Source organism: Leuresthes tenuis, unplaced genomic scaffold (genome assembly GCF_036924035.1).
Source record: "Leuresthes tenuis unplaced genomic scaffold, fLeuTen1.0.hap1 SCAF_19, whole genome shotgun sequence".
NCBI classification, from domain to species: Eukaryota; Metazoa; Chordata; class Actinopteri; order Atheriniformes; family Atherinopsidae; genus Leuresthes; species Leuresthes tenuis.
This window is the reverse complement of record NW_027325373.1, coordinates 12,074,038-12,094,644: the sequence shown is the minus strand read 5'-3', so window position 1 is coordinate 12,094,644 and position 20,607 is coordinate 12,074,038. Positions and strand designations below refer to the sequence as shown.

Sequence of the window (20,607 nt, the reverse complement as noted above, 5' to 3'; positions counted from 1 at the left end):
CAACGCTTAACTGCACATGATCTCTTTGCGCTCATTCAAACATATGCCGTGCAGTATGAACTGCAAAAAAATGAGAGAAAGTACACTGCTTGAAGATCTTAAGCGGTCTCGCAAATGTGTTCATACATTAGAGACGTCTTTTTTTATTTCTCAGATTTGAGAACTGAGCATATCAGACCAAAATCAGATTCTCCACTTGATGTCATATAAAGGGGTGTAAAAACCAAAACTGTTGAAATACCACTTTAAGTGAAAGCTGAGCGACTTGTTGCCTTCAATTAACCTGCCAGACCCCACACTGTGTGCGAACACGTTACCAGAAATGTGCGCAAGCAGTGCCCAGTATTTCCGATGACTGGATAAGATGACGGGCCCTGCCATGTTGCCTTTTTGCCATGATTCTCGCCTTCCCAATGAAGACATCGCTCTTCTTGATTAATTCAAAAGCTGCCTTGTCTCTCCACATTTCTTTCAGGAAAAACGGTTTGTTTTGATAAAACAAAAGGTCACATTTACTTTTTGTATATTTCAAGCTTAAATAAATGTCACACTACTAGCCCTTGTTTGCAACAAGCAGCGATCAGTAGTGATACTAATTATGAGCAGTAGTTGTGGTGAGTATGTTTGTGGAAAAGTGCTATGCTCTTGTTAAGATATAAACATACTCAGGTTCTAAAAGTAACTATTTAACCATATGACACATAGCTGTAGGGCAGAAAAATACATGCAAAACTTTGAAACTCAGAATAGTGACCAAACAAAGCGAGTATTGTTAAGAAGCTTCCTTCTGAGGACAAAGCTTAACCAACCACCTGTGTCCACTGCACTTTTTATTTGATTAGCAGTTACTAAACAGATGCTTTTTGGAAAAGCTGTTGTTGTTGCTAAGCAACTTGCGAAACCCCCATCTGAAGAATGACGCTCTTGCAAAAATAATTATTTTCAAGTAAAACAGTTTGTCCTCTTAGTTTCAAATAAGAAGAAAAACGCTGCTGTGTGGACTAGTGCCAACTGGACCCATACAGGATTTTCTCATAAACAAAACAGCAGTGGTTAGTTAATTCTTTACTGTGCAATATTATTTATCTTGTTTCAAAATAGTGATACCAAAGTCCTGCTTTGGTACTAGAACACTTAAACCAGCCCTGACTCCTTGTCTTGCAGTGATAGGAACACTACTGAGAGACAATACCTTAAAACATTGAGTAAGTTCATTTTTTTTATATTGATTGCTTACAAAGTCGCTGCTTTCACAGTATAAACTAATACAGGTAGGGAAAACTGACCTAACCAGGCTGTACCAACACTCCCGGAACAGGCTCACCCACAACCCTGAACAGGATGAAACGGGCATAGAAAACCAATGGACCATTCTGACAGTTTTGATTTTGCAAACTGCTAATAACACATCATATTTGTGGCTTTGCTGTTGAGAAAAGGATCAACAGGATAAGTAAGAGGTATCGCTTTAAAAAACGATCACTTTGCAGTGTTATTTGTCACCGTGGCCACCTCGTTTGTCAGTTTGTAAAAACAAGTGCATGTTTCATTCTTAACCTGGCAAGTGTCTACTGTATGTGACTAACTTATAAAAGAAAAAGATCCACAAAAGAATTTTCAGATCAGCCTCCACCTCGAGCCACAATGTCAGACAGACCACAAAGACAGTACAAAGGATTCACTTCTTTTTTCCTGAGCAACTCAAAATATACAATATTAGCATGTTATTTTCTTTTTTTGCATATGGTACACCAATTACAAGATGTATAGAGACTTTACATTGCTACTGATAATTTTTCCAAGCTTGTTTTAGAATTTTGAATGGTTTAGGGTTCACGATCATCTCACTGCACTCACTTTGTCTTATGTCCACTATGACTGTAACATCTATTGATTCTTTGCAGCAGTTTAAAGTACAAATTGGGAATAGGCGACTACGAAGGCAGATACACTTGCTATAATACTGTTTCTATGTCAAGCACAAGATCCTTTTCTTAACATATGGATATAATATGGAAACAAAGAGGTCCAAAAATGTAAAGCCCTGTGCCACGCCTCCAGAGAGGGCCGACTACAATGCAAAGTGTCAGTAATTTGGAGTGAAAAAACATTCAAAGGCACAGGTTTCATCACACACACATTTGCCTCATGATAGGCACAAGAGCAGTCACAGCACATAGCCATATTCAAACAACAGGTGATATGTATGAACCTTACACTGAAATGTTAAGGCTGTCTTGTTACTATAGTTACAAAGACATGGTTCTAAGAAAAACTTTAATAAATGATCCCTTGCATACTTTGCTTTGATTGCAGGGTTGACATTGTGCAAAATGCCACCAGAAACTAGCAGATGTACAACGTGTTAGACAGAAACTATATCAAAACTGGGGGAAGCAAATATTTAAATCCTGTAGGGACAGTCACTACGTTAATCTGGGGCAGAAGCCAGGCTGTGGAGTCAGATAATGCATTTGCAGAGATATGAGGAGTAAGAGTCAATTCCTCCATTTTCATTGTAGAATTTCAGATAGTTTCATCATGTAATATGCTTTTGATAAATGAAACTGCCTTCAGGTTGCTTAGCCATGCATGTGCTCCTGCTGTGAAATGTCTCATTGAAAAGATCAAGAACACAAATTAGTGCAAAGGTAAGACACCCGTGTGTCTGAGTGAGTAGTATCATCCGTGTGTAAAGATGCAGGGGGCTTCACTTGTGCCATGTTCCACACTGAAGTAATCCCCGTCGTGCAATTCTTCATTTGCAGATGCAGCTCCAGCTTGAATGTCGATCCCAAATCCTGCGGATGAGCACACAGAGAAATACAAAGTTACATGAACGCACAATGACGTTTGTGAAATCCAGTAAAGAGCTCATCCTTGACCGGTTTTGCTTTAGATTTTATTTCAATAATTTCAACAGTTGTTTGAGAGTGTCTCACCCCACTGTGATCACCGACTTCTGCTGTAAACAAAGGCATTGACATAGATAAAGCGTTTTGAGAGGTTTTCTGTTCAAGGTAAATAACAAAACCTCATCTTCTTATCTTTAAATGATACATTTTGGTAGAAAAGCCACTTTGAACCTCAAATACTGCGTGTTTCAGATCACCTTGTCAACATCTCTGTGTCTGTCAAGTCCAGGGGGAATATTGGCAATCTATTTAAAGACTTATGAAGTGAAACTTCCTGATCATGTGCAAGGTCAAATCCTCTGTTCCCTGCCATACTTTAGAAAGATGAAATGAATTACACAATTAATGTGCATGGAAAACAATCTGTTCATACAGACTGCTACACCACGTATATCTTTGATAATAGGCTCTTCAGATGAGAAGCTTCCACAATTTCTTTCAGATGTAAAACCCCTTTGTGAACTAAGCACCTTGACAAAGCTGAAGACTGAGCTGATTCTAAACCTTTGAGTACCTGGGCTGCGATGTACCACATCAGGAGGCTGGCCGAGCTGCATCAGATCACAGTTGTTCTGCAGGGATGGTCCACTGGGAGGATGCGGGAGGCAGGTGAAGGAGCAAGGCCCACGTGGGTCCCCTGGGATAAGCTGCTGATGAGGGGAAGGATCAACAAACCTGAAATATTTCAAACAATATTTCAATACTGTGAATGTTGAAATAAGATAAAGAGCACCAGCATATATATATATCTATAAATATATATATCTATATATATATATATAGATATATATATATCTATATATATATTTATTTACATACGCTTATATCTTGGTTAAGTAAACTTATTCTAGATGCTTTCAAGGTTGTTTTCATTATGTTCCTACTAAATTAAATTATACAATTTTCCAGGATGTTTTGTATTTTATATATATATATATATATATATATATACATTATATGTGTTCTTTTATGTTGAAGGTGAAACAAATCATCAGAAATGTCACACAACAGCACCCTTTTAAAACCACACAAAGCACTTTCAGTTTACGGTATTTCTCAAGGGCAGCATGCTGGTGCAGAGGTTAGCGCTGTAACAAATGGCACATGCGTTTCTCCAGTTCCATACAGAATTTACTACATGATTTCATGTAGGCAATGTGCCCAACAAGGATGCAAGTTAATCCACACAAGATATTCACAAGTTCACATTTTTCTACAATCTTGAGTTGATTTATTACAAACATTGGTTCCACCTACTTTTGCAGCAGATAAACTGTTGTGAGTCCATCACTGTTGCTACATGTTACTACATTTAACATTTTTTTTCTCCTCACAGTCTACCTATAGCATTTTACAATTGAACCAATATGAGGTGATGATGCATGCAAGGGAAGTTTTACATCCTCAGAATTTATTGTTATCGAAACTGATAACTTAATATGTAGATAACTGTAGATACTTTTTGCAGAATGAAACAAGTCCTTGTTTGAGATGGATAATTGAACGACTACTATCCAGTGGCCATGGTAGCTGACACCCCTGCTGTTAGGCATGGTCGAGTAACACTTGAACATGTTCACTTGCAAATAGCAAGAATCTTAAACAAGCTAATGTTTTCTGAAAATAGACAAAAACTAAGCAGGGACTGAGAGGAATGCCAGAAAAGTGTACAGGAAACGGTAACAAGGATTTTACAATTGATTTAACATCTAAGAAAGTAATTACAGCGTTCTATTCTCTCCCATTGAACCCTAAATTGCATTTTCCAGATTTTATGATTCACTCATTGAATTCCTCAGCAGCTCTTGTCGGTGGCTATAGCATCCATTGATGCAAGCAGTTGAAACCAATGAGGCAAGGCGAGGTCTGCTCTCCCAGGCCGATTGTCTACACAGAATCCTGCCGTGAATGCTTTGGCCTACTGCTGATATGAGAACAATCAAAACCAGTGAGGAGCCATGAGCATCTGACTGCTCAGGATGACAGGAATCCTTTATCACATGCTTTGAAGTGTATAGATGAAGAGATGTTTTCCTACGGATTGACAAGCGAAATGGGTCGCTGGCCATTCCAAACCTAAAAAACTTCCTAATCATGGCATACACCCACACTCACGCAAACTAAACCAAAAAACAAAACACTCCTATCAAGATTCAAGATACACAGTAGTGAACTGAAAGTATAAGTTTATCATTTTGATGCCATGACAACCATTTTTTAAAATTTAATTGTTCCAGCTCACCAAAGAATAGAGAAAAAAAGCTGTTCAAAAGCATTTGAATTAAAGCTAGTTACAAAGATAAGATGGTTTACTGAGTAACACTAACTCCTGTAATTTCTGCGCAGTAAAAGAATGAAACAAACATGATTAAAAATTGGAATTCTGTATGCATAAATGGACTAATATGACAGTTTGGATGATACATATCACCATAAATGGTTTTCATAATTGAATTTACATTAAAAACAGACAGAATCAACACAATGATCATAAAAGAAATTGTCCAGTACCTGTAGTTATCTTGTAAAGGGAACATCAGGGCCAGGTGAGGTCTGCTGTAGCAGTCTTGTCCTTGTGGCGCAGCTGAGGAACAGGGATGACAGACACTTCGGGGCTGTGAATCTAATGGATAAACCTATTATGTGCACATGGTTGCAGGGGGATATGTTTATGTATCTATTTTTTTTTTCTCACATCAAACACATTCATGCAAACAGCAAGAGCAAGACGTACCAGAGAATGACTCATGGGACGCACCGGGAGATAAGTTCAAGTTGTTATCTAGCCTTGCCAGAGGAGTGAAGTTTGGATGTAGGGGGTGGATGGTTAAACAGTCTATCAGGGTGTCTTGGGCTGCATCAGCAGATGATTTCATCTAGAGAAATCACACAACAGATGTGAACATAAATAATGATGAGCAGCATAAAAAAAGATTTCAAGCATAATAACTTCATCCCATCTGTGAGACACAGTTGTAGTAGTACGATGGTTTAGGCCTATTGGCTACACCTGGACTAGGATTGTTTGTCTTATTTGATGTAAAATATCAGGATGTCAATTGTTGATTGAAAAAAAGAAATTCAGTCATTCAATAAGATAAAAAAAAAGAAAAGATAAAAACTGTTTTACAGAAGAGTGAATAAGGAGGAAAGTTCCCCTTTTGGAAAAGCCAAGTCAAAGTCCTGACCTCAATCTAAGAGAAATGTTGTGGATTCTCAGCCATTCTCAGTCTCAGTCATACAGGTCATGGTAATCCTAAGAGCTTGAATGAGGGCAAGTTGCCAAGAGAAAGATGTTGAGTTACCCTTATTCAAGCTCTTAGCTCTTGTGGCAGGACCTGAAGCAGCCAGTTCACGTGAGGAAACCTACCAACATTCCAGCACTGACAGTGTTGGGTACAGAGAAAAGGGCTAAAATTCCAAGTTAATATGCAACACTGATCAACAGTTAGAGAACATGTTTAGCCACAGTTACAATATAACCCCTTATTGCAAAAAAGTTGCAAAAGAAAAAAGCAATAAAAAAAACTTGATCCACAGATATGATCATGGATACTCTGTAATATTAGTAGTGCTTGAGGCATTCTTCGAAAAATGAACGAAAATGTATGATGAAATTAGTTAAAAAATCAGACAACTTAAATGTTTATCGAAAAATATGTAGCTCGTCACACCACTCGGTCTCCTTGCGTCTTACATTTACTGGCGCACTGCTGAATATAGAAAGAAGAATTAGGTTCTATTACGTACATTTTATTCTCTATGTGCACTACTCTCCCAAAGTTATTGGCAGAGAAGACAACATGCTTACAAGGGTTGATAATCAGAACGTAGGCTAAGATGAAGGGATCATTGTAGATAGCAAATGTAACCTGCATTCATCCATGAAATTACAACAAACATTTGTCATGTGGGTTCAGATAAAATAAGTTGAGCATGAGGGAGACTTTGTGAATTGTCACTTTTTTTAGTAACAACCCACCTTCTTTTTTCTGTATCTATGGTGACATAAACCTCAGAGCTAAAGAGCATCTCTCGCACACATGCAAAAATCCTAACTGAAATATTGCGCTGCTTAATAGTGGAACTTTGTGATGGAGTGGCTGCCAGTGAGAAACAAAAGATATGACAAACGACTTAATTGTGAGTGATTTTAAAAGGCCTATTTCTGTCTGTGTTCATTTGCAGAGCTAACAGAGTAGGATGCAAGGTGTCAGAGAAATAAATTAAGATGAATGAAAGTAAAACTAAACTGAATTTGTGACATATATCAGAGTGTCTTATTTTGTGTTCAAGCTTGTAATATTTAGGCAGGGAAGCTTGCTTGTGAAATTAAGCCCATGACTGCAAACACCAGATAGCCAGTGACTGTCAATCAGTGAAAATATTCCCTTTTTAAAATGTTACTCTGCTGCATTATTATGTACTTAAACATATTCTAGAACAACAGAGGAAATAATGTTAGAATTGTGCGTTGGGTTACCACACTGCAGAACTTGCCTTCTTCCGTAGCTGTTGCTCTTTAGTAGAATGGGACTTCAAATGTTTCCTCAGTGAACTGGGATCAGTGTAACGCTTTGCACAGCCAGGGACCTGGCACGCATATGGCTTCTGTACAACCACAGACATATAAACACGAATGGGAGTCCACACTGATGCACACAATCAAAACACCACCTGCAATTATACAGAGTTGCCACTCACTGTGTCCAGGTGTGTACGCTGGTGTTTAGCCCTGTCACTTGAGTTGCTGAAAGCCTTGTGGCATCCTGGGTGCTGACACAGGTAGGGTTTCTCCCCCGTGTGGCTGCGCAGGTGGATCTTCAGATTTTCAAGCCGAGAGAAAGCCTTCTTACATCCTTCAAACTGCAGCCGCATACACAAAGAGTGGTTTGAAGCTGAGTGCAGCCATAGATTTGCAGCATTTAAACAGGACTCATATTTTTTGCTGTTGGCTCCACCCTGTGCAGTTTTTTAGTATCAAGTATGCAGGCACTGATGTTGCGCATACTGTGCACTTAGGGCATCTGTATGTATGCTGGAATTACCACAAACAAAAAAAAAGGGGGGGGGGGTGTAAGGGCTGTGACATGGTGCCTTTTGAATAGAAAAAATTAGTGTCGCTTAGTTTCAGCTGACATTTGAGTTTGCGCTGAGCTGCTCATTGCTAGTTTTATGGTTGACTGGAATAAATCAGTAGAACATTGAGAGGGACAAACATTGAAAGAGACAGGTGCAATACTATTATATACGTGCAACAAGCATATTGCAATTTTATACCTGTTTTTACAGGTTTGATTAGTAGTCTGTAGAAATTACCACTACGAAGTACCTACACACTGTAGATTATTATTCTGCGAACCTTTATTTATAATGAAGATTACTGTAACTTTGTTTGGAAGATTTCAGCTAAGAAGGCTAGCACTACCACAAAATTGACCAATATTCTGTGCAGTTAGGGTAACTTAGGTTCACACAAAGATTCAGTCACTGTGTAACATTCAGTTACTTGAACTCCTTCAATTAATTCTTGAAAATGCAGTTTTTTTGTTAGTTTTTTTCCCCGCTCTTTAGCTCCCCCCTACATTTGTGGGATGTAACACCATTGTCATAAAAATAAATCCCCACTTGGGCTCTGCAAATGTATAGCCACAGACATGACTTTGTTGTCATGTTGACGAGGCCATCAAAAGCCTACAAAAATGTCAATCGACAGTAAAGCGAAATGACATGGGGCAGTGCAAGTCGTGTATCTCCGAACCCAGGTGCTCTAAGTAGTTTCAGACCCAGGAATGCTCATAACGAAAGTCACTGTACTTCAAAACAAGCCAGAAGCACTTAGTGTTGCTTTAACATGCACTTAAATCAATTAAACTACAAACTACAAACAGTAAATGCTCTTTAAACGCTTACAATTATGATCTGTGTCCTGTCTTAAAAATAAAATCAACGAAAACAAACAAGAGTTCGTGCAAGTCTTTTAGTAGAAAAGTATAAACTGACACAGACCTTCATATACTCAAGCCTTTTTTTCTTCTTTGTTTTGGTGTTGTGTGCACTGCTGTCACACTAATTCGTATGTATTGAAATGGTTCACATACATACAGTTTTTGGACTTAGAAACAATATAAGACTGAGTAAGAATTCAAAATATCAGATTTGAGTAAATTAATGCATTTGATGATTGTAGTGTCACCAGCAGGGGGCAGTGTTTATACACACATGACTGTAATTGTTCTGTGTTCTCTAGCCTCTGTCTTGCATCACCTTGACAGCATTTTTCTCATTTACAAAAAAAAAGAAAATATTTATAATAAAACAGACTGATGAATGACAACATCACACAGAAGGCTTTGTGCATGTCTTCTATCTGGGGTTTCAGGAAAATACTGATAGAACACTAATCTCAGCCAACACAACAAGTTTTTTTGCAGAATCATGCGACCAGTGACTTCACTGCTAAAACATGCTAATCATCAAAGTTTTTCTTTTGTAAAACCAGGACCTCACTCTCCCTCTTCCTGCTCACAGGGGGGGTTGGAATGTTCTTACTAAGCCTCATGGACAAAACACACAGACCATGTCTGATATTGTTATTCCTCCTCTAAAACTGGATTCCTCACATACTGATACCTCTCAGTCATCACTGCCAAAGCCAAATTAATTGTTTTTTCCTTCCATTATCAGAAATAGCTGCCATTCTTCCTCATCACAACAGTTATTTCCTGTCAACATCTACCCTTAATAACACTAACAAGCCCATTTTGTTTCTGCGATTTAATTTCAAAATAGATTTTCAAGGAATGCTATTGTGCCAGTACAGTGTTGTGCCAACCATCTCTGAATGTTATATAGAGGCTGGAGAGGGAAAACTCATAAACATTTAGTCAGAACAAATTGGCCAAATTGGAAGCCCAACAAAGCAGGAGAGTTAGACATTTTGATAAATGCTTCACATAATCCCTTTTCTTCCATGATAAATCTTTGGAGCACTCTTTCCAGTTATGATGTGTCTCCTTAAACACTCTTTTTACAAGGGTGGCAACACAGACTAGATACAGTTTTTGAGAAAAAAACATTAACTAAAAAAAAAGCACAGACAGAGACAAATAGTCTTTCAACACCAAAGTGGACAGACAAGCAAGGACCAACATAAAGCTTAAAACCTGGCAGGACTCCAGGCTAGTCCAGAGGTCTGTAACAGTGTAACTCTCCCTCCTCTTCTCTGTGTCACAAAGCTCTCATGAAGAGGGCTTTTTAGTGTGCCACAAGAGACGCTCGAGCTGAAAAGAAAGCAGTATGGCACCTCAGTATGGAAGAGTGTTACAGCCAGCTTCTGACAGGTCCTGGCAGGTACTCGTGCCCTGGCTGAACAATGACAACTGCAGCCTGTGCCAGCACACAATGTCCAGTGCCCAGTTTTACACTGAGGTCAATTCACTCTGGAATCCACTATTCATTGTTTTACTTGAGGCATTTCTACCTTTTTGGTTTTTATTCCCCATCTTTTCTAGGATTATTTGTTTTTGTCTCTGTCCTCTTGTCCCACTAACTAAAATTTTTGATGGGAAGTTGCTTTGAATTTAAAAGTTTTGCTAAAATCAAAACTACTTCAAAATGGACAGAATGTTAAGAGTACAAACAGACAACAAAATGGAAAAAAAAGATAAACAGCATAAAGCTGAAATACTGGCAGGACTCCAGGCAAGTCCAGGGGTCTGTAACTGTGTGACTCACCCTCTGCTTCCTTAAAAATATGTTTAAGATGGGGTAGTAAAGTAGTACTCGGTCAGTATGATAATATAATTCTAGAAGACATTGTGTGACTCTTCATGAAACTACAGAGTTTAAAGCACTGAATAAATGAATGGTTATAGAATATGCTGGCATGTAGACTGACAATGAATCCAATGAAGTAAAATGAATTGTTTTGAAAGGCAAAACAATTAAAGAGCCAGTCATGAGAAAATATATTCCAAGTACTGAGCCATTCTTTCCTTATGACATAACCCAGCAGGTTTTCTTAAAACAATTGCAAAGACAGAGACTGAAATACAACGTCTTCAAGCCTTTCTTTATTATGGTATGAGCAAAGCTCAAATTACAAGCTGCTCATGTCAGGAAATCTTATTTTTCACTCAGTGCTAATGATTAATTAATAAAGACAGACAGTGGGATACACACAAATTGGCCTGTTTCTTTAAACTATATATTAATTCGGTAGGAGGAGGCCGGGGTACCTGGAGAGAGAGACATACGCATACACAGGGAGAACATACAAACTCCACACAGAAAGGCCCCTGGAACCCTCTCGCTGTGAGGCGACGGTGCTAACCACCACACCACCCTGCAGCCCTTCGATCTAACATTTACTTTTTAATTTTAGTTCTTTTTCTTGCTATTGGAGTGGTAGTAGCCTACAGTCCTGTTCAACTCTGTGAGTCTTTCAGAAGTTGGAGAGTGAAAGCATGGGGGAAAAGTTCAAATATCTGAATATAACGTTTCTCAGTGCAAAATACCAAAGAATTGGGGGAGTTCATCATCTAGACATGATCCTGTTGTGTCAGTCATTGTATGGGCTCAGGAACACTGCTATAAACCTAAGGTAATCACTGTATTTGTGGATACAGTTAATCACTACATCCACAAATTCAAAGTAAACCTATCCCATTCAAAGAAAAGAACATGAATAAGACCAATGATTGCTGCAAACCTCTCTGGGTGAAGTGGAAAACAGTCCTTTGGTCTGACCTATCAAACAAAAAGCCATCCTCCATGATGGTGTGGGTATGCATCCTTGTGGGATGGGAGGGGAGCATTAAAACTGATGTTCGATTTTGGAGCAACATACACTGCGATTCAGGTGTTATTCTTCAGGGGATGCCCTGCTTCTTTCAGCAAAACAATGCATAATCAAATTCTGGATGCATTACCACCAAATGGCTCTATAGTAAAAGAGATCACATACTAAACTTGCACTCCAGACACCAACATATTTGGCAAAGGAAAACTCAAAAGAGGCCCTGACTGTTGAGCAGTTGTAGTCCAATGTTAAGCAAGAATGGGAAAACATTAAACTATAAAACTACGTAAATGGTCTACTAATTTCACAAGCATTTACAGTATTGAACATAGAAGGCCATGCGAAACAGTGGTAAACATACACGACTTTTCTGAAAAGTGTTGCTGGCATCAAATTCAAAATGTGCATTTATTTTTACAAAAACTATGCAATTCTTACTATCAGTAAAAACTAATACTTCTTTATATTGTTTCCAAATAAGGGTCTCAAGTTGTGTGGAGAGCACAAGTCACAGAGCACAAGCTGGGTAAACATCGCCCACTTGCCTCCACTACCAGAGTAGTGTGGAGTCCTGCAATCCATGCAAACAGCGTAGAATGAAGTCCATAAATAACAACTAACTTTACAATGACTGTTCAAGTCTTTGCAAAGGTCCAAACTATGCTGTAAAACCTTATATACTAAGACAAAAGTCAAAAGTGACACAAATAGACTAACAGGTCAAGAATATACCAACAAGATGTTTTATCATACTTAAACAGAGTTCAATGACAGGTACAAGCCTGGGCCTGCTCTATATGTTCACTAAGTAACAAGAGCTACCTCATTGTTGTGCTGCTTACTGACTCATTTTATCTGTCGTGCAACACTTTATTCACCTGCCAATCACTTCCCGAGAGAAACTGGCCTCTATATCTTGGATTTCACCTTTTCCTAAATAAAACAGTAATTCGACTATTCTAAGTTAGTTTAATATTTTGTATGTCCTTCATTAATGCACAGACTTTCAGCCTCGCAGTTCACTCAATTATGTGTCAGCTGATGAAAGAGCAAATAGAAAAAAAGCATAGAAAAAGTTCAAAAGCTCGGTATAGTATTCAGTCTGGTCCCACAAATTATAATCAAACTGTGCAAGATTTTTCTTTCTATATGATTTCTTTCACAGTACAAATTCTGTTTTTGGTAGTAAGTATTGACCATGAACCATTCGTCATTGAATGATTACAGGGAAAACAGAACCATCCAACGATGGCAGCCCCATGGCAACAGAACTGACTTCAACTAATAAGTAAGTATTTTGGAGCAAAAGGTCGACTGCAAGTATGCCTGCTGTTAATTATTGACTCGTTAACAGCACCAACATGAAGCGTTCAGCTGATGGTTTGTTAATTACTCATCCAAGTCTAAGGTATTTTCACAGTGGGAGTGAGGAAAAGACAAAGGAGTCAATACGGCCCATACACAATTTGCAGCGCAGTATAGAGTATAGAATTGCAGAGTATAGTGTGGTATAGAATTAAACATTTCGACAACTGATTGTGAGAAATGGTAGAACTTTTATCTTTTTGAAGATATCCAACTGCCTTTGTTGATCCTCTGTTTTTTTCCCCGAAACACCACCAGTAGGTTGATATTTACGGCTTTTGGCCAAATTACTTCACAAATATTAGATTGATTACCATGAAGTTTATTACAGAGCCATATTATCCAGATCTTGAATCTTTGAAAAAATAACATTAAAATGATGCTTTTAGAGAACATTTTACCAAGGTCTCAGACCTTGATTAGCCAAGGGGTGAATTGTTCAAAATCCCAGTTCAGAAAAGACAGTTATGTGCTTCTCTAAGCAGCTTCTTAGCCCTTAGAAAAAATTAATTAACTGCTGCCCACAAGGCAGAAGAAGGCAGCGAAAAAAAACCCCCAGAAAAGCTATTTCAAGCTGATGTTTCCTCAGTGACAGTGGAGGTCAGGTGAAGGTCTGGAAGACCAAGAAAACCTTCACAGATGCATATAGATTTGATCAAAAGCCCAGTTTGACAACAAAGCATTTTTGATAGATATTGCAGACTCCGGAGTGGAGCTTTACTGTTCTACTGCACAGCAAAATCTGCATAAATCTGACCTGGATGAAAGGCTAGAAGAAAAGGGTTTTGGTTCTTAAATACAGGTTCTGCATTAAAGGTCTGCTAGTGAATATTTAAGCAAGCTTGATACAATTAAAAAAATACCTGCCATTATGACAAAAAAAATATAAGCATTTGACAAACAATCAAAATAGGTATGTTTGTGGGAGAAAATGGTGCAAAATGTTATGGTGTTAATGATGAAACTTATCCCCAGAAGAATTGAAAACAGAGAATTGGAACTGAATGACCCTTAGGTAACAATAATATTAGAAGATGTGATACACCCAAAGGGGATTTTACGAGGTACTGATCAATCAGGGTGGGTTGCCTAAATCCTTATTTTTGCCCCTCATCCCTTTTCGTTTCTCTGAAATTGAAAAGATCAACATATTCTTATTTGCCTACCTATTCACAGTAACAGAAACTTTGACGAGAGCTGCCAGCCCTTTTTGCATACCAATGAATCCTGTTGGCTTTCGTAATCCTTCTCAGTTGTGGTGAGATTTGTTGCAGATTCTCATGTTTTTCGGCTTAGTGTTAATCAGCAAAGCATGCTATAACATGTCTACCCGCTATGTCAAAGGGTTATTGCCTCTGCTTAACATCTGCATATAAGCACAGATATAGTTAGCCCAATGGAATGGTCATGCCAACACTAAGCTAATAGCCTAAGAATGGAAGGCATACTAGCACAGCAGTAGACGGCAGTGATCTCTCCATTTTATATCGACACTGTGCAAAATCATTAACATTAAAATATTAGTAACCAAACTATAGAATCATTGTCAGCCTGCAAAACACATGAAACACCCTTCATCTTTAAGACTCAAATCATGTCATCAATAATGTCCATGGATAAACTTCATCTGTCTGCTCAAAGGAGCAAACTTTACGAAATCTAATTCACGCGGCATCACCTTCCCAGATCGACAGCCAAGTTTGTCAGATTGAGACCTGGCAAACCCCCTTCTGCTGACAGGCCCAACAGTTGCAAGAAGGCCATTGTGTCATGCCAGATCTAAAGTGCTCGGCTTTCTTTTGTGCTTATTTAATAACTACATAATTGAGTTTACTCCCCAGTCAATTATCACAGAGCTCTGCCAATTACCCCATGGCTTAAGTTGAGAGGAGAGAGAGGCCATATTTCTGACCTAAACCTTGGCCATATACCCAGAGCGAATGAAGGCATTTAGCCTAACTAAAGGCTGTTCTTAGTAGCCTGCGACTTTAAAGTCTTCGTCTCAACACTACGCCCTTGAATGTCGCATACAGAATGGAAGTTAGCGTGCTCTCATTCATCATCCTTCTGCTTTGATGGCATTCATTCAGCCATGTCACATATGAGAAAAAAAATGAGTGGGAGCTGTGTGATATTTGTACAGTTAAGAAAGAAACAAGAATCTTATTTTCAAGATGAAGAAAAAAGTGGAAGATTAAAGTATTGAATTCAGCAGCATGAGTTGCAAGAAACACTAATACAAGGTGTACCGAGCATTTGTTGGGTTTCTCTCCTGAATGGATCCTCATGTGGATAAGAAGCTTGTATCTGGCATTGAATGGCTTGAAGTTGCGTGGACAGCGCACCCAGTAACATGTGAAATCCTCAGCCTTTCGCTGGTCCACGTGTAGCTTCTCTATGTGCCTTACCAGCTCCTCCTTTTCGTCATAAACTGCACTGCAGTCCATCCACCGACAGCAGTGGGCACCGTAGTCCTCCAGCTCTCCTTCTTCCTCCTCTAGCATAGCAATTTGCGGTAAGAAACTGACACCCTGCCTGTGAGGAAGCAAGTGTGTGACAGGGTCCTGAGAAGGGGGCTTTATTTTGCAGGGACGTCTGGAGAGGTGAACGTGTTGATGTGAGTGGTAGGGTGGTGGAGGCCCGTGTGGAGTAGCAGCTGCTTGGACAGTAGTCAAAGGAGCTGGCTCTATCTGTAGAGATGGGAGCATATTGTTGTCAGTTTGGCTGCAGCTGTCTGAAACCTTCTCCAGAACTGCTCCTTCATCTGGGAGGCACTGCTGCTCCACCATCATGTTAGCCATCTGGCTCTCCAGACCCCCTCCCTCTTCAAGCAACTGCATACGGCCACACTCTGACTGTGGGGCCAGAGCTTGAGAAGACCCCATCATGCTGTGGGGATGGTTCTGGGGGATGCAGCGACCTCTCACCCCCAGGAAGTGTCCGTATCCCTCGGACTGAACAGGTGAGAATGTCAAGTTGGAGGATGGGGAGCTGCGGGGACCATTGATATAGGCCACAAGTGAGGTAGGTGAAGTGCGTATAATGGAGTTGAAATCAGCACCTATAACATCTGACAAAGGCGACATGGAGAGAGCTCTCTTTTTAGCACAAGATTGTTTGGGGCTTCTGACGTCACCTGCAAAAAGATACGAAGGCAGAGAGGCAGAAGTGCTCGTGCCACCTGATATGGTGGTACCTGACATGGCAGTGCCAAGGGACAGGCTGAACTGCTCACCGCCCTCATTGGCCTGGTTAGAGCACTGAGGTTGTCCCAGGGGAGGAAGAACACGGTAACCATATGGCCAGTCTTGTCTGCCACTAAACACTGACTGCGTTTCAAACAGGCTGAGAGTGGTAGATGCCAGGGATTCTCTGGACGGTAAAGACCTGAAAGAGATATTTGTAATTCGCTTTAGTGATACTGAACTCTCTTTTTCGTGTGTTCCTCTTCAATTGACATTGCATTTACTGATATTGCTCACCTGACTTCAGTGTGGAGAATTGGCACAGCATGAGAGAAAGGGGGCTGAAGGCCTGTAGGCCCTGCAGTATATGGCTGGCCTGTGACAACACTCATGGGACTACTCGTCACTGTTAGGTTAGCAGCAGCTGCCTGACCAAATACATCCAGAGAGGACCCAGGCTCAGCGCAATCTGCTGGACACAAGCCCAGTACTTAATGAATAAAAAAATCCACATGACAAATACTGTACAGGTTAAAGCTGAACAACAACAACTTGCATCCACATTTAACAAATATATCAAACTCAAAAGCAGCACTTTTAGCTTGCTTTGACTACGTTTCAAAGATTTGGCTGTAGAATTTTTCTCATGAACCTGAACAGGCCAACGATACGCTCTGCTCTGTTAACCACTAATGAGCTTTTCACCTCCTCCCACCTTTAACTTGAAAACTTAAGGACAAGCCTTGTGTCTAGTAAGTTATCAATAAACAACACATGGTCTTGCACAAAAACAGTGAGAAAATAAAGAGAGCACTGGAAATAAGAAGTAAATAGGGAGCGTGCACTGTGAAACCTTTGATATGGCCCGTAACAGCCTCCTGTAAAGTAGCTGCCCGACAAGTAGCATGAGAGTAATATAACTCTTTCGAGAAATTCCACGTCAAAGCAGATGTAACTCTCAAATCTTTATTTTAAGAAGATTTGAGAGTTCTTGGCCTCTTCTTCCCTTCTCTAGGTGAGTCACAAAATCCTCATGAGGATGAAGAGGCGACCTGCAGTTATTTCAATGGTTCAATGTTGTGTTCGGTAGATAACACGACAACACTTTACTGAAACACCTTCTTTCTTCCTGGTTGAGTTAAGGCAATAACATTAAATGGTTAGGGTTAGAAAAAAGATCACGATTATGACTAAAATACATCATTTTCACAACGCCTCTGAATTATGTTCTTTTTTCAAAGCAATCGTACCTTTATGAACACCACTTTTGCAATTCATGTGCAGTTACTTAAACACTAAGGTTGCTTATCCTTCAAACTTAAGTAAGTTGCATTGACATGCATAAACAAACATAAATATTTTGGCAGAGGAGCGTCTCAGTAAACCTCTTCAAAAATGCAGTTATCTTGAAATGGAGGAGTAAATTCACAGTTTATTCTAATATGTAAACCTGATGTGTGTGTTTTCGTGTGTCGATCCGGGTGCGCTTTAACATAGCACCTGCTAAATGCCGCTCTGGAGAGTCAAGCTACTCCTGCATTTTACTCCCACACCTGAGTTGGGTATATCTTTATTCTTTAATGAGTTGTTGTTTTTACCTTTAAAATTTTTGTGAGAAGAGCTGAGTCTTGTGGGTTTGGTAGCTGTCACTGCTATGTTTTGAGGAGGTGCTTGCGGCTGTGTGGGTGCAGTTGGCCCGGTTAGATGTTTTCCATTGATGAGCACCTGTCTTCGTAGGCTCAGGGTTGGCAGGACAACATGGCCTTCACTCGCTTTCACCGAACTTAAAGAATGGATAGCCCCTTTTTTCACTTTTTCCATTCTCCCTGATGAGGGGCTGTGACTTGTCATTTGTGGGGAAGACATGGGCATCCTGATGGATTGGGACTGGTGCCCTCTGATCATGCTTAGTGATGGGGAGACACTGCAAGGAGAGACCAGGAGCTGACAACCCTTTCCACTCATGACTGATGCAGATTCCCCGGAAGGTTGACGCTCATTAGAAGATGGATTCAAGTAGTTGTGGTTTGTTAAGTTGGTTCTTTATAGAAAAAACAGTCGTCCAAGGCTGATACCTGAGAAATATTCCAAACATAGCAAAAGATAAAACATACAATCTTTGTACATAATTTAGAAAGTGGAATTAAGTAACTTAAGTAAACTATTGCTGTCTTTGGAAATTAAAACTTAAAAAAACAAACAAACAAACACAAATAATAATAAGGTTTTTTTTTTTTAAAGTAATTTTTTTCTTATTTCATGCCTATGAAATTTTTTGAAACCCCATAATGCCGATCAGCCAACTGTACCGTTAGAATCATTTAAAACATCAGTTTGAGCTCTTCAGCATGATCACGAACACATAACTGAGCCAATCTATAAAATATTTAGTACTGTTACAGTTCTTACATCATTTAATCGATACAAATAGATTCTAAAATCTTGCAACCGTATAGTTAAAAATATGCAGTCAAGTCTTTCATCTCACTGTCACTGATCGTGGCGCGTGAACTCACCTATTGTTGGTGTCGCTAAAACTTTCCACAAAGTGACTTGTCAGAGTGAATTCCACCTTCAGTCCTCATTGCTGGAACTGTAATCTGGGCATCACCGAGAGATCAGCTGTCGTGTTTCTCTCAGAGTTTGAGAGAAGAGTACTCCGAACAGAGGAGTGAAGCCTGCGAGGAGTCTCTCCGCAGCCTCCCAACTCAATCCTGTTTCCAGGAACTTCTTTTCCCTCCCGATTACACTTTTGCCCTTGGCATGGCTGCATGTGAACGACGTCATTTCAAACTGAGTGCACCTTAAGAGTAAATTATTAAAATTTTTTCTTCTCTCTCTGCCCCCCCCCTTTTTTTAGCGAGTGCCGACCTCTCACTTTGAGTGCGTGCGCGTCAGACCAGGTTAGTGAATAAAGTTAGTGAATATAATGAAATTTCGAAATTGTTGTATAGATAACACATTTGAACACGACAGCCAAAAGTAGATAAAAAAAACTATTAAGACAAAGGGGACAGCGAATATTTGGTCATTTGCATAATAATCCATTCCTACCTGTGTTGCACAAGTGAAACTCAGCACTAGTTGTTAAAAGGTAAAATATGAGTCAGGTGTTTTTAAGGAATGGGATGACAGATGTGAGAGGGCACTCTGTTTTATTTTTGAGAGAGCCACCAATCACTGTCTGATCTTCACAACACCTCTGTGGAAGTGTACTCTGGTATGACATGGAGTTTGTTGAGGAGCTGAAACCGTCTCCAAGGACTGAAGACATCTCTAAATTCTATGGACTGACCACCGAGAGAAACACTGTACAAAGAGAAGAGATTCATTACCATTACCTTTCCCAGGAGTCAACAGCCAGTAAAAGTCCCCTCCAAGAACAGTGCATGTAATACATTGTTCTTACACCTTATGTGTCCAGCAATGGCATGCAATAACCCACAAGGTCACAAAGGAGCCCAAGGTTATTTCTGAACTGAAATCATTTCTCACATTGGGCCATGAGCAATCATCTTTGATCTGGGCTCTTTTTGTTCTTCTTTAACTGTATTTGTTCGTTTTGTCCTCTGTCATTTACAACATCATCACCTGTCCTATTCTGCCACTCATTCTTGCTATCCTGCCTTTGTGTTTATCTCCCTGTGACCAGCTTAAAGTTTTCAATTGAGCTTTTGGACTATTCCAAAGTCCACTGTCACATGCATTTGTTCTCTTTCTGGTTATTTGTGTGTATTTTTAGATACAGAAGGCTGGTTTTTGCTTTATGTCCAATATCCCTGTCTGTCTCCAGAGACAGACAGAGAGACTCATTACATTTGACACAAGAAGTTAATCCAATTTTCATACTGAAACATGAGCGTATGTTAGGGATCCATCTTCAGAACATTGAACAATTGTGTGCATGGCAGGGCTGTCAGGAGACAACCACTGACTCTGCAGTTTGTGAACTGAAGTCAAGACAATGTGCAGCATGACAACTCTGAAAATAGCCATTCCACCAAATAATTAGAGGTTTCAGAAAAATTAAGATTAATGTTTTGGAATGAGCAAAATAAAAGTCTTGACCTGCGTCCAATGAAATTAATTTTTTTTGTACTGAGGAATGGGCTAAAATTCCTTTTCCTTGAGGACTGATCAATACTTACTGAAAACCTTCAGCGGTTGCTGGGGTTTACACACAGCTCATATACTTCTGCTATTGACAGATGTGTAATATTGGATCATTTTCTTTTATAAACAAATCACAAAAAATATGTTTTTTTCTTTAACTTGTTTAGCTAGATTCAAATTGTTTATATGTAGAACCTAATTATGCAGGAAAAACTTTCAGGTACCA

The 20,607-nt window shown here is 39.5% G+C and overlaps 1 protein-coding gene across 1 annotated transcript; it reads right to left on the bottom strand.

Annotated features, from left to right (window-relative positions):
- Nucleotides 1-1,563: 1,563 nt before the first annotated feature.
- glis3 (GLIS family zinc finger 3) lies at nt 1,564-18,970 on the bottom strand. The gene is made up of 10 exons (XM_072371809.1): nt 18,785-18,970; nt 17,857-18,343; nt 16,566-16,742; nt 15,333-16,470; nt 7,620-7,781; nt 7,416-7,526; nt 5,650-5,791; nt 5,427-5,499; nt 3,430-3,590; nt 1,564-2,801 (listed from the first exon to the last, which is right to left on the bottom strand). Exons 2-10 carry the CDS (start codon nt 18,231-18,233, stop codon nt 2,683-2,685), a joined length of 2,460 nt encoding a protein of 819 aa, XP_072227910.1. The 5' UTR covers nt 18,234-18,343; nt 18,785-18,970; the 3' UTR covers nt 1,564-2,682.
- Nucleotides 18,971-20,607: the final 1,637 nt, after the last annotated feature.

Coding starts and splice junctions, on each gene's coding strand:
- glis3 (XM_072371809.1), bottom strand. CDS start 18,233: ATGAGTGGAAAGGGTTGTCAGCTCCTGGTCTCTCCTTGCAGTGTCTCC. Junction 7,782..15,332: donor AGAAACCCAACAAATGCTCG/GTACACCTTGTA, acceptor ATGCGGCTGCAG/TTTGAAGGATGTAAGAAGGC. Junction 7,527..7,619: donor AGCGTACACACCTGGACACA/GTGAGTGGCAAC, acceptor GTGGTTGTACAG/AAGCCATATGCGTGCCAGGT.